Source organism: Stenella coeruleoalba, assembly GCF_951394435.1.
Source record: "Stenella coeruleoalba genome assembly, chromosome: 14".
NCBI lineage: Eukaryota > Metazoa > Chordata > Mammalia > Artiodactyla > Delphinidae > Stenella > Stenella coeruleoalba.
The window spans coordinates 52,191,619-52,205,640 of NC_137160.1; the positions used below are offsets into that span (position 1 = coordinate 52,191,619).

Genomic DNA, 14,022 nt, shown 5'->3' on the forward strand with positions numbered 1-14,022 from the left:
GCTGACTAATATTCTATTGTATGTATGCACCACATTTTGTTTAGCTGTTCATCTGTTGATGGACATTTGAATTGTTTCCACCTTTTGGCTATTGTGAATAACACTGCTATGAAATTCGTTTACAACTATTTATTGGAATACTTGTTTTCAGGTCTTTTGGATATCTAGGTGTAGAATTGCTGGGTCATGTGCTGATGCTGTGTTTAACTTTTGAGGCACTTCAGACTATTTTCCACAATGGCTGAATCATTTTATGTTCCCACCAGCATTGTACAAGGGTTTCAGTTTTTCCACATCCTTGCCAGTACTTGATATTTAACTGTTTTTGGTTATAACCACCCTAGTGGGTATGAAGTGGTGTCCCACTGTGGGTTGGACTTTAATTTCCCTAATGAGTAATGAGGTTGAGCATCTTTTCATGTGCTTATTGGACATTTGTATATCCTTTTTGGAAAAATGTCTGCTCATGTCCTTTGTCCATTTTTTAATTGGGTCTTTTGTCTTTTCGTTGTTGACTTTTAAGAGTCTGGATACTAGACCTTATCAGGTGTGAGATTTGCTAATATTTACACCCCTTCTGTAGTTTGTCTTTTCATTTTTCTAGATAATGTCCTTTGATGTACAAAAGTTAATTTTGATGAAGTCCAGTTTTGGGGGGTTTTTTTTAATTAATTAATTTTTTGTCTGTGTTGGGTCTTCGTTTCTGTGCGAGGGCTTTCTCTAGTTGCGACAAGCGGGGGCCACTCTTCATCGCAGTGCGCGGGCCTCTCACTGTTGTGGCCTCTCCTGTTGCGGAGCACAGGCTCCGGACACGCAGGCTCAGCGGCCATGGCTCACGGGCCTAGCCGCTCCGCGGCCTGTGGGATCTTCCTGGACCGGGGCACGAACCCATGTCCCCTGAATCGGCAGGCAGATTCTCAACCACTGCGCCACCAGGGAAGCCTGATGAAGTCCAGTTTAATATATGTTGCTTATGCTTTTGGTGTCATATCATAATACATTGCCAAATTGAGGATCATGAAGGTTTACCCCTATGTCTTCTTCTAAAAATTGTATGGTTTTAGCATTTATATTTAGGTCTCTGACTAACTTGAGTTAATTTTTGTATATGGTATGATGTGTAGGGGTCCAATTTCATTCTTTTACATGTGGATATCTGGTTGTCCCAGTACCGTTTGTTGAAGAGACTACTTTTTCCCCCACTGAATGGTCTTGGCATCCTTGTTGAAAATCAGTTGGCTCTAGGTATACAGTTTTGTTTCTAGATTCTCAGTTCTATTCAGTTGGTCTATATGTCTGTTCTTAGACCAGTACCACACTGTTTTGGTCACTGTAGCTTTACAGCAAGTTTTGAAATTGGAAGTTTGAGTTCTTCAGCTTTGTTGTTCTTTTTCAGTGCTGTTTTAGATATTCCAGTCTGCAAGTAATTCCATATGAATCTGAGGATCTGCTTTTCCATATCTGCATAAAATATCTTTGGAGTTTTTATAGGGATTGCATTGAATCTATAGATTGCTTTGGATAGTATTGCCATCCTAACATATTAAGACTTCTAATCCATGAACACAGGATATATTTCCGTTTATTTTGGTATTTAAAAAATTCATTTCAGCATTTATTTATTTATTTATTTATTAGTTTCAGTGTACAAGTCTTACACCTCCTTGGTTAAATTATTCCTAGGTATTTTGTTCTTTTTGATGCTGTTATAAATGGAATTATCTTAGTTTTCCTTTTGTATTGTTTATTAAGTATGATGTTAGCTGTGGATATTTCATAATACCCTGCTTTTGTATATTTTTAATGCAGCGTTGTTTGGTGTGTTAAGGTTTTATGACTTCTGTATCTTCTTACTGGATTAAAATTGTATTATAGATGATATTAAATATATCTGACCTTGAGGGGGTTTTTCCCTTAATTTGCACTTTCCTGTTGTATCTTGCCCGTTTATTTATTTATTTGTTTGTTTATTTATATATATATATATTTTTTAATTTATTTATATTTTTGGCTGCATTGGGTCTTCATTGCTGCGTGTGGGCTTTCTCTAGTTGCAGCGAGCGGGGACTACTCTTCCTTGCGGCACGCGGGCTTCTCATTGCGGTGGCTTCTTTTGTTGCAGAGCACGGGCTCTAGGCACACGGGCTTCAGTAGTTATGGCGCATGGGCTCAGTAGTTGTGGCTCGCAGGCTGTAGAGTGCATGTTCAGTAGTTGTGGCGCATGGGCTTAGTTGCTCAGAAGCATGTGGGATCTTCCCGGAGCAGGGATCGAACCCATGTCCCCTGCATTGGCAGGCAGATTCTTAACCACTGCACCACAAGGGAAGTCCCCATTCCTTTGTTTTTAATTTTTATATATAGTTGATGGGCCTCAAATTTACATAGTAGATTTCATATTTGGGGATTTTAACATATTTAGATTTTTCACAGTGAGGTTTTTTTTGTTTCTGTTTTTGAGACTTAACATATCTGTACATATTAAAATAAATAAAAAATATGTATCTGGAAAAATTTTCACAGCATGAACACACCCATATAGAAACTGAATATTACCAGCAGCCCAGAAGTTCCCTTGTACTTCTGCTTAGTCACTAACCCTTTTTCCCCGAAGTAATCACTGTTCTGACTTCTAACACATAAGTTAGTTTTGCTTGTTTTTGAACTTTTGTATATGGAATCATGCAGAAACAGTCCTTTGTTTCTGGTTTATTTCATTCAACATTGTTTGTGAGGTTCATCCGTATTGTTGTATATGGCAGTAGTTTTTTGTTCTTGCTGTATAGTACTCCGTGTATTTTGTATGACCACTGCAATTTATCAGTTATTTTGTGGTCATGTCTTTTAAATCAGATATTCTGATTGCTTCCATTCAGGGATTATTATGAATGATGCTGATGTGAACTTTCTTGTACATATTCTTTGGTAATCATACGTATGCTTCCTTTTGGTATATACTTAGAAGTGGTAGAACCATAGAGTATATTTAGCTTTAGTAAATACATCCAAGTATTTCAAAGTAGGTTCACCAGTTTACATTCACCAGCAATGTATGAGCGTTCTGGTTGTTCCACTGCCTCCTCAAGGATAGTACTCATCCCCACTGAGTTTTGTCAGTCTTACTGTTTTAGCCATTCAGGTGGTGCCTGATGGTATTTCCTTAGGGGTTAGTTTCCATTTCCCTGGTGTCGGAGATTGAGCAGCTTTTCACATGTTTATTGGCAATTTGTGATATGCTCTTCAAGTCTTTTGCCCCCCCCCCCTTTTCTTATTGGATTGTTTGCTTTTTTCTTGTTGGTTTGTGGGAGTCCTAGATATTAGTCCCTTATCAAATTTATGTACCATAATTATCTTCTTCCACTCTGTGGTTTTCCTTTTCACTCTTAAATCCTGTCTGCCAATGAACAGGAGGTCTTACTTTTCTTATTTTTAATGTAGTCCTATTTTTTTTTCTTTTGTTGTCAGTGCTATTTAGTGTGGCCTGTTGAATTCTTTGATTAAATCATGAGGATATTATTCCCTATTTTCCTCTAGAAGCTTTATTGTTTTGATCTACTTAGGTTATGATCCCTGATATTTTGGTTCTTATTCCTTCTACTGTGTGTGTGTATATATATATGTATGTATGTGTGTGTATATATATATATATATATATATATATATATATATATGTATTTTAATGTGAAGCTTTTTTGCTTTCATGTATTGTACAGACAAGTTATAGTTTCTTCCTAGCACTTTTTAAAAAATACAATAAATGAGGAAAATAAAATATATTTAACATACCTTTTATAAAGTTACTAGGACTCTAATGAATTCAACCCATATATTTTCATTACTTTGTCTTCTTGCGAGTTGGTTTATATGAACAACTTCTACACAGAAATTCAGTTTAACCTGAGTATACTATCTTTCTACAGATTTTAAAAACCTATTATTTATTATAAATACAGGAAGAAGCATTTTTTAAATAGCACTTTAACATTTAAACATCTTGCCATGTTTGCTTTATCTCTCTCCATACAAACACACACATTCTCTGTATTTTTGCTCAACCATTTGAAAGAAACTAGCAGGTGTTTCTTTCTCCTATATGAAAATATTCCTATGTGAACAGAATGCCACATTGCCTGTGTGTGTAAATAAAATTGCTTCATTGCTCTCTAGATCCTAGAACTAGCCTACCAGACAAGCCTTATCATGTGCCAAAGATTTAATATTCATTTGTTCATTAAAGAACTACTTCAGGGGCTTCCCTGGTGGCGCAGTGGTTGAGAGTCCGCCTGCCGATGCAGGGGACATGGGTTTGTGCCCTGGTCCGGGAAGATCCCACATGCCATGGAGCGGCTGGGCCCGTGAGCCATGGCCGCTGAGCCTGCGCGTCCGGAGCCCATGCTCCACAACGGGAGAGGCCCCAACAGTGAGCGGCCCGTGTACCAGAAAAAAAAAAAAAAAAAAAAGAACTACTTCAGAAACAGTAAAATATAGGAGGCAGGTTGAGTGTCTTGAAGACTTTGGCAAGTACTGCAAGTTAAACACTAAACTTTAAGAAGTACAAATTTTTTCCGGGTCTTTTAGGGTGCTTTATCCATTTCCCCGTCAAATCTTAGGCCACATTGAATCACAAAATAAGAAAATAGGTTTCTACTTTTGAACTAGACAATATAATTATATTCATATATGTTAGATTCTGCATGTATTAAATTGTGTTTATTAAGTACTTACGCATTAAAAACAAAACGTAAAGCATATCTTAATGAGTAGAGTTTCTAAATATGTGAGTTGCTACCATTGCATGAAATGAGCATCAGGTAGGTTAACACTAAGCTTTGTTAGAGGACTTGAATTCCTTAAAACTTAGTTTCTTTAGTAATGGAGTTTTTCTTCATTAAGTTTAAGAGTAATTAAACACTTTTCAGAATGTCTGATACATAAAAAAGCACTTAAATACTTGCCTTAATTAACATGGGGAAAAGAGCACTCGATTAGGACTCAGATCTGATTTCTGGACGAAGCTCAGGCTTATCTCTTTGACCATCTGTAAAATGAATATATACTAGATGATCTCCAACTAGAATTAACATTTTTATCACTATGTATTGTAGTTATTGTATATACTGCTAAGAAAACACTTAATAAATTTCTGTCTGATCAGGAGATTTTAAACTTTTTTTATCTTAATGATAATGCTGGGAAAAAAAGATTTCTCTTTCAATGACTATGTGACTTGAACTTTTTTCTTACTTGATAGCTCGAATTACATCTTTACAAGAGGAGGTGAAGCATCTCAAACATAATCTTGAAAGAGTGGAAGGAGAAAGAAAAGAGGCTCAAGACATGCTTAATCATTCAGAAAAGGTAAATGATCTAACATATACCAATTATGAGATAGTATTTACTGATTATCAGATATTATAAGATGGTTTTATAAAAGATCATTCATTCCTAATCTTTATATGTTTACATTTCTAGAAGTTTTTATTGTTGGTTGCTGTGTGGAGGTGTATGTGGGTCTTAATTTGGGCTTTTTAGGGTGTTATTTTTTGTTTTGTTTTGTTTTGTTTGCTTTTTGGGGTCTTTTTTGGCGGTACGCGGGCCTCTCACTGTTGTGGCCTCTCCCGTTGCGGAGCACCGGCTCCGGACGCGCAGGCTCAGCGGCCATGGCTCACGGGCCTAGCCGCTCCACAGCATGTGGGATCTTCCCGGACCAGGCACGAACCCGTGTCCTCTGCATCAGCAGGCAGACTCTCAACCACTGCGCCACCAGGGAAGCCCTAGGGTGTTATTTTTAGTTGTTTGTTTCTACCCTTGAAGGGTATCAGATAACTGATATTATCTGATCATCACAAATTGCTTTGGTTTGGGGATACCTCTTCATACAGAATTTTCCCCCCATTTTTTGTACATGGGTAAGATGAAGATGCTGAACCTTACTAATTATGAAGAAGGAAAACAAAGAATTAGTATGTAGTAGACCATGTGTGCCTTTTCCATTTCATTAGTAAGTTAGCAAAATAGTAAAGAGCATACATAATGTAATTGGCCTTTGCATGTAGAATTTTCATAACAGTCAAAAAATGCCATTGGTTATCCTCTGTCCTTACCTTGCTAAGAAAAGGATTAAATAGGTAATATGCAGATTTAGCTTACCTCCCTGAAATGTTGTAGGTTTACTAGATCCTCAGATAAATGATCAGAAAATTCACCACTTATCTTGTCCTTTAGACATGTTTTGTGTCATTCAGAATAACTTTTTGATGTTTAAGTCTGGTATAAGTTTGGAAATAGGTTGAAAGAAGAAGAATAGAAGTATCCAAACAGGAATGGAATACATGTTGACATTCTTTTGTCAGAGCAAGGTAAATCTAGGTGTAGATGCAATTGTAAATAGAGATCAGTTTTTTTTTAATGGTAGCAAAAATTTTTAAATGAACTGAAGAATTGTCCTATTCGTTTCTGATCCTCGCAGTGAACCCTCCTGAACATAACAGAACTCTGCCCTGCCATCAGCCATGGCTAATGATTCACATGGGGAAGGGTGGGGGGTAGAAAAAAGGTGATATTTTGCTTTTAATTATATGTGCTTATTATGATTTTTAAAGTAAGACATTATAGATGGTGTGAAATATACAAGAAGTATAAAAATAAAGCTGTGTCTTGAATAAAAGTATTTAAGTATATATGGTGTAACATTTCAAGCCAATGTGATTCATGTATTATCTCTTATGGGATATTAATTAATATAAGATTTAATGATGTGCCTTTTGCACAGCATAGTATATGACTCTCTTTCTCATTTTACAGGAAAAGAATAACTTAGAAATAGATTTAAACTACAAGCTTAAATCATTACAGCAAAGGTTAGAACAAGAGGTAAATGAACATAAAGTAACCAAAGCTCGTTTAACTGACAAACATCAATCTATTGAAGAGGCCAAGTCTGTTGCAATGTGTGGTAAGTGTCAGTTTTAATATTTTCTACATGATTAGTTTTTAAATAATGCCAACAAAAATATTTTGATTTTGATCAAATTTTATTGTGTAGTAGTTTAAACTCTTGGAAATTATAAATGATGATCTGGGAAAAGTGTGCCTTCCTTTTTTGATACCTTCCATTTTTTAAAATGACAATTTCACCTGCTAGTTCTCTTACTCTACCATTCTCTACTCCCTATACTACCCTCTACTCCCTGTAAGAGTCAGTGGATTCTTATTTCTCCCAGTTTTTCAGCCCTTTCCTCAGTTTTCTTCTTCTGGAACTCATTGTCTGTTAATTCATCTGCTTTCTTGCTCTGTACCCTCAACTCTCTCATTCCTTTGTATTTCCACTGTGTTATGCCTCTAAGCACAACAGATCTAGATCAGACTAGCCGGCCACTTTTCATTGCTTCAAATAGTTCTTCAGATGGATGTTATCCCAATGCATTGTCTCCAGCCTCAGGTGAGCTGTCATTTTTATATATGTCACTCATATTAAATAGGTAATATGCAGATCAGTTTTTCTCCTAAACTTTTATTTCTCTCCTCAAGCTTCCTATGCCATTTCTTTATCACTTTAATTTTAGGTGAACATTCTCCTATTTCAAAAACAAATTGTGAAATCATAGGTGTGAACCCCTCAGAATCTAATTCTCTAACTTAATCAGCCTGTCTTACTACTTTACCCATGTTCATTATCTTCCTTCTCATCTTAGAGGAGGGTGATCCTCTTCCTGTCCTTGCCAATATGTTCTAGCTGTATTCAGATCTAGCCTCTTATCTCAACTTATTATTTCTTTTTCTCCTCTTTATTCTCAACCTTTTTTCCTCCACTGAATTTCTTCCTGTTGTAAACATGTACAAGTCTCTCCCATCTTAAAAAAAAAAAAAAAAAAGACAAACCCTTGCAGCAACCTGTGATCCTTACTAATTGCCACTGTTTTATTCCATTCATTTATAGCCAAACTTATAAAAAGATGTCTTCCTTTTCTTCACCTTCTACTCATTTCTTAACCTACTGTAACCTGGAAATGTTACCTGGCGCCTTAAATTCAGTTTATTTAAGGGAAAACGTGTGACCTTATCTATCAGACCTGCCCTTACTCCTATTCTGACTGTCTTGGTTAACGGCTGTCTAGTTTTTATGAGCCCAGGCTTGTAATCAGGCAAATCTACTTTGCCTTTTAGCCACTCTGTATTAAAAAAAAAAAAAAAATTAGGTGGGAAAATGCATCTAAACTGCCTGTACATAAAAAGCTTTCAATAAATGGGAGATATTATCATGGTTATGGATGATGGTATTCAACATCCAGGGGCCCAAGCCAGAAATCTGGGAATTATTCAGGAAGCTCCATTCTGATGGTTTCTATTTTGTCACCTAGAGGACAGTCTGAAAGTGAGAAAGCAGACTTATTAAGTTTGAAACCTGATGGTGCAACTTAAGAGTTGCAGGACCCTAGAAAATTAACCTTCAGAACCTTAGTTACCGTATCTCAAAAAGGGAACCTCACTGTAGACTAATATCTTCTAATAATAATTAAAATAGGTATTATACTATCACGGAATCTTGTCTGAGTTGCATAAATTAAAGTTTGCATCACAGCCTTAAGCTTCGGAAACTTTTCTGGAACAATGCCAGGTATAGATTAATAACCACAATCTTATTTTTCTACTTTTATCTGAACTACCTCCATTCTTCTCCTTAGATACTCCACTTTTTTCCAGCTATACTTTCACCTTCTGGTCTGAAAATGGCACTGAATAGTCTCTCAGATCATTGATCAAGGGATGGATTTGGAAGATTCGTTATATTTTATGACTCTCTTCCTTTAGAGATCCCACTATACAAATAATTCATAATGTTAGAACTTCTATAACGAATAGCTCTAAAAGAGTCCCAGGATAAAAACAGTAGGGATTTTTGGCACCTAGGTGTCTTACACAGCCCATGAAAGTGAAAAGCATGTCTTTGTCTTTAAATGTATGTTTATAACTTTTTCTTTCACAGAGATGGAAAAAAAGCTGAAGGAAGAGAGAGAAGCTCGAGAGAAGGCTGAAAATAGGGTTGTTCAGATTGAGAAGCAATGCTCCATGCTAGATGTTGATCTAAAACAGTCTCAGCAGAAGCTAGAGCATTTGACTGAAAATAAAGAAAGGATGGAGGATGAAGTAAGAAAAATAATACTAATTTTGTTCATCTTATAAAAGAGAATATCATTGTTATGACTAAAAAGTCATTATCTATAATTTAAACAACATGGTGGAGACTTTAATAAAATAACTTATATGTATCTGTGTTCACTGCTGTAAGGTCACCACTATATCCCTAACTCCTAAAATTTTCATCTTCGTATAGTGAACATTCACACCATAGGTTCTATACCATTTTGCACTGTGACAGTACAACTGTAAAGAAGTGTCACAGCTCCTCCCCTGAAGAAACTGACCATTTGCTTTTTAAGAGAGAGAGAGAGAAAAAAAAAAACTTCTTTATTGTCAGGTATCCAGTAATCCCCAAGAGGAGCATTGTTTTTAGATTTCAGAAGAAGCATTAAGCTGTGGAGTCTTGCTTGAAAGACTTGCTTGAAAGCAGTAAATAAAGAGATAAAATGATATTATATCCTAGTGATTGGTATATGTACTTTATTTTTAAAATTTATTTATTTTATTTATTTATTTTTGGCTGCATTGGGTCTTTGTTGCTGCACGTGGGCTTTCTCTAGTTGTGGTGAGCGGGGGCTACTCTTCAGTGCAGTGTGCGGGCTTCTCATTGCAGTGGCTTCTCTTGTTGCGGAGCACAAGCTCTAGGCACGTGGGCTTCAATATTTGCAGCACGCGGACTCTGTAGTTGTGGCCCACGGGCTTCGTTGCTCGGCGGCATGTGGGATCTTCCTGGACCAGGGCTCGAACCTCTGTCCCCTGCATTGGCAGGCGGATTCTTAACCACTGCACCACCAGAGAAGCCGGTATATGTACTTTAGAAATTATAAGACCAAAAATAATTAGTTCACATATGTAAAAGAGTAATTACAGAATGCTTAAGGAGATAGGTAAGTGAGGGACAAAAAGCGACTTGATCAAACCAGGAAAGGAGAGACATATTGAGTAGTCATGGGGGAAACCTGGAGGGCAAAGTATTGATAGTTTTTAAAACTATAAAGCTATAGATGAAAACACTCTTTCAGGAAAAGTAATCTGGTAGTGGTATATAGAATGGACAAGAAAGAAGAGAGATTAGAGATACCTAATAGAGCCAGCATGCAGGAAGAATATGTGTTGAAAATTTGGGAGATAATATTCAGTAATTTTAAAATGTAACTTTTGACCACGTGTTATCTGCCTAGCCCTGTGCTAGGAGTTGGGGTATGGAATAAGACAGCTATGGTCTTGACTTCTGTGGAACTTAGAACCCAAAGGGAAAGACAGATATTAAAATTGAATTATAAGCATGACATATTTAAAGAGGACATACCAAGTAGGAGTGTTAGGACTAATCACATCCAGGAGGTAAAGGAGGCCTCACTAAGGGTTTGGCATTTAAGAGCTGAAGAAAGAATAAATGAAGAGGGAAAGACAGAGAATAGCCTGTGCAAGAACTGTGTGGTGATGGAGAGTTTGTGACACTGGAGGATCTGAGGAGTATGATTGGATTCAGAGAATGACCAGTGATAATGCTAGGAAAGTAAACAGAATAGATCATGAAGGGCACTGTAACCACTGTAAGAATTTTTCGTTTATTAGTCCTAACGCCTAATAAGTACTTGATAAATATTTATTGAGTTGAACTAAATATATATTCAATTTGTTTTATAAACTCTAGAGGGTTGTAGATTAGAGTACAAACATTTATGAAAGAACAGGTAAATTTAAATACCATTTAGGAATGTCCCCCCAAAAGTGACTTTTATACTCACCTTCTCCAAAATTTCCTTACAGGTTGGGGTACAAAGAAACCAGATTTCTTTTCCCTCCAAGATCTCACATCTGAAATTTGGGAATTAATTTGATTTAACAGTAAATTCTGCAGTAATAAATGCATAGAACTGTGGAGACTCATTACAATACTAATATTTTCTACTTGTATAAGGAATTATAATGTACTTGAGATTTGATTAGTATTCTTTCAAATGATGTCTAATAAATTACTAAAGAGATTTACAATCCCAATTATTTTTCTCATTCATAGGTTAAGAATCTATCCCTGCAACTGGAGCAGGAGTCAAATAAGCGACTGTTGTTACAAAATGAATTGAAGACCCACGCATTTGAGGCAGACAATTTAAAAGGTTTAGAAAAGCAGATGAAACAGGAAATAAATACTTTATTGGAAGCAAAGAGATTATTAGAGTTTGAATTAGCTCAGCTTACAAAGTAAGTTTCGGAAGTAACATTCTTGATTTCTTTCTTTTTTGTGTTTAGCATTTGCTTATGTGTTTCATATTTTATGTGTGTATAGGTTATGTTCTTAGAGTTTGTGAAAGGAAGATTTAGGAAAAAGCATTTAGAAAAAATAAAAGAATTTATTTGCGAAGAAGGTTTGCAAGGGAGTTCAGGCTTTGGAAAGACAGGCTTACTAAATAAAAAACACAGTTATTTAAAGGGGAAAAAAAGGACATTATCAAGACTAGTGACTTTACAATGTCTGTTTATGGTAGGAAAAACACAGTTTTCTCATATGATTTTCATATCTATGAAAGTCATCATGTTTCTTCACACTAGAATTACAAAAATGAGGAATAACCTTATTATTAAGGATTTAGTACCTTACAGAAAATGTTTAAGGTTTCTCTATTTTAGAGACTAGAATTAGACATGATGGCCCTGTATTTGTTTGTTTGTTTGTTTTATTTTGTTTCTTTGGTTCATCTCAAAGTGCAAAATGTTCTTTTTCTTCTATTCTGAGATGTGATGTGCCCGCTTACTTGAAATGGGGACAAAGCAAGGTGTCAGTATGACTTTCAGAATTTGTATAAGGACATGCTTCAGAAATTTAATATCAAAGATACCTTATGCCAGACCATGAGGTTTTATTTCCTCCAAATTTATGTTATAATGTCTTCATTTGCCAGCTTTGTTTACAACACAGTAATTCTTAGGTAAAATTGCTGGGTTTGATTTTGTTGACTTTATATTGGTGAAATTCTTTTCCCCTTTTAGAGCCACTATTTTTACCAAGTAATGTGTTTTGTAGTTTTCCTCTCCCGAAATAACTTTCACTCAGCATTTAACTAATAATTATTATGTACTTTCTGTCAACCATATGCTGAAAATAAAAAGCTGTTACTATCTAATATGAAAACCTAGCAGCTGCAGATGGAATTGTTCATTGTTGAATAGCTTCTTTGGGTTGCATTGTGTCTCTGTCTTTTTAAGTCCTTTCCTCTCTGTGAGCAGTGTACTTGTCTCTTTATCTGTGTTACTCCTCCTTTGTCAGTTGTTGTTATTGCCTCCCTTCTTACTCCTTACCTGAGTATTCATTTCCACCGCACCCTTGTGCTTAATTGACCATAAAATATAGTACTAAATTATTCTTACTATTTATTAAATATGGTCAAGTTTTTAATAGTCTACTTACAGCATAAGACATTTTAAATGTATCCCTAAGAAAGCTTTTCTTTAGAAAAATTTACCAAAAAATATTTTTATTTTTGCATTGTGGATTACTCCACAATTAATAAGTGACCTTCAGTAGAAAACTGTCCCCTCAACTTTTCATAGTATCATTTAATAAGGAGCAGACAGTGTGGCCTAACCAAACATAACTAGTAAAGTAATACTGTATAATGAAGTATGAGTTTTTAAATTTTTTGGCTGCACCGCGCAGCATGCGGGATCTTACTTCCCCTATCAGGGATCAAACCTGCGCCCCCTGCAGTGGAAGCGCAGGGTCTTAACCACTGGACTGCCAGGGAAGTCCCTGAAGAATGATTTTTTGAAACAAAGGTTACTTTAGTAAACCTTTTTTATTGTAGCAACTTTAAGAAACAAAGAATGATGTAAAGTCTAGTATAAATAGGAGCATTTGTTTACTGTTTTCTCTTTTGTCTAAAGACAATACAGAGGAAATGAAGGACAGATGCGGGAGCTACAAGATCAGCTTGAAGCTGAGCAATATTTCTCGGTGAGAATCATTTTTAACATATAGACTGTTTCAAAACCTGACTTAAAACAAGGTATTTAGATTTTTAATGTGAACTATGATTCTTTTTCAAATGACTGTGAAGTAGTTTTCTCCCCTTCTTCATATCCCCATCTCTGCATTTCATTTCTGGATCTGAGTTGGTGGTCTGTTTAAGTTGTAAAGAAATGACTGTTTTTGTGCAAATATTTCCAGAATTGCTTTCAAACTGGAGCTACATATAAGACTTTGTTAAGGGTTCTGTCTGCCTGGTAGCAAGCTCTGGTGGTTTACAGTGCCAGTATTATCATGTGTGGTTCTTGTATACACATTATAGTGGCCTACATACATATATCTCTAGGTGTAACTACATACAGTTGTGGGTATAACTAATGTTGAGGAGCTTTTTCCTGTTTTAGCCCTGTGTGCACTTTTATGCATCTGTTATCCTTTTTCTCCATAAAAATCATTTTCATATTTGCTGCAGGCCAAGTTATTTTCATTACTACTGTTGATGAACATTTATAGCTAATGCTTTGAGGCTTTATTGAAACCTCTGAATTTTTGTTTACTTCCTCTGGTTGCCAAGCTTGTGCTCTGCCATTTCAACTTAACATTTATCTACCAGCTCCATTTCTCTTTCAGTGGCAACCACCTTTCCTATGAGCTTTAAGCAGCGTAATTAAATGCATGGAGTTTGAGTTACACTGATAAACATGCCCTAGAAACCAAGTGTGAACAATATTGGAAGTAATGATTTCTCTAGTAAAAAATCTGGATACCATTAGAGCTCTACAGAATTTCACACAATTAAGAGCTTCATGCTCTACTCTTTTCATCTCCTAATAAATATGATGACTTTCTACTACTGTCTATTTCTTCTTGGCTTATTATACTATCATATGTTTTTATGATAGTATAGTATGTTT

The 14,022-nt window shown here is 35.8% G+C and overlaps 1 protein-coding gene across 2 annotated transcripts in view; it reads left to right on the plus strand.

Moving 5' to 3' along the window:
• ROCK1 (Rho associated coiled-coil containing protein kinase 1) overlaps positions 1 to 14,022 on the plus strand; it is a 147,420-nt gene that overhangs the window by 105,296 nt on the left and 28,102 nt on the right. For both annotated transcript variants that reach the window (XM_079941935.1, XM_079941936.1), the window contains exons 17-21: positions 5,249 to 5,355; positions 6,802 to 6,952; positions 8,984 to 9,144; positions 11,162 to 11,346; positions 13,027 to 13,096. In XM_079941935.1, coding sequence (XP_079798061.1) covers positions 5,249 to 5,355; positions 6,802 to 6,952; positions 8,984 to 9,144; positions 11,162 to 11,346; positions 13,027 to 13,096 — 674 coding nt within the window. The remainder of the gene's footprint in view (positions 1 to 5,248; positions 5,356 to 6,801; positions 6,953 to 8,983; positions 9,145 to 11,161; positions 11,347 to 13,026; positions 13,097 to 14,022) is intronic.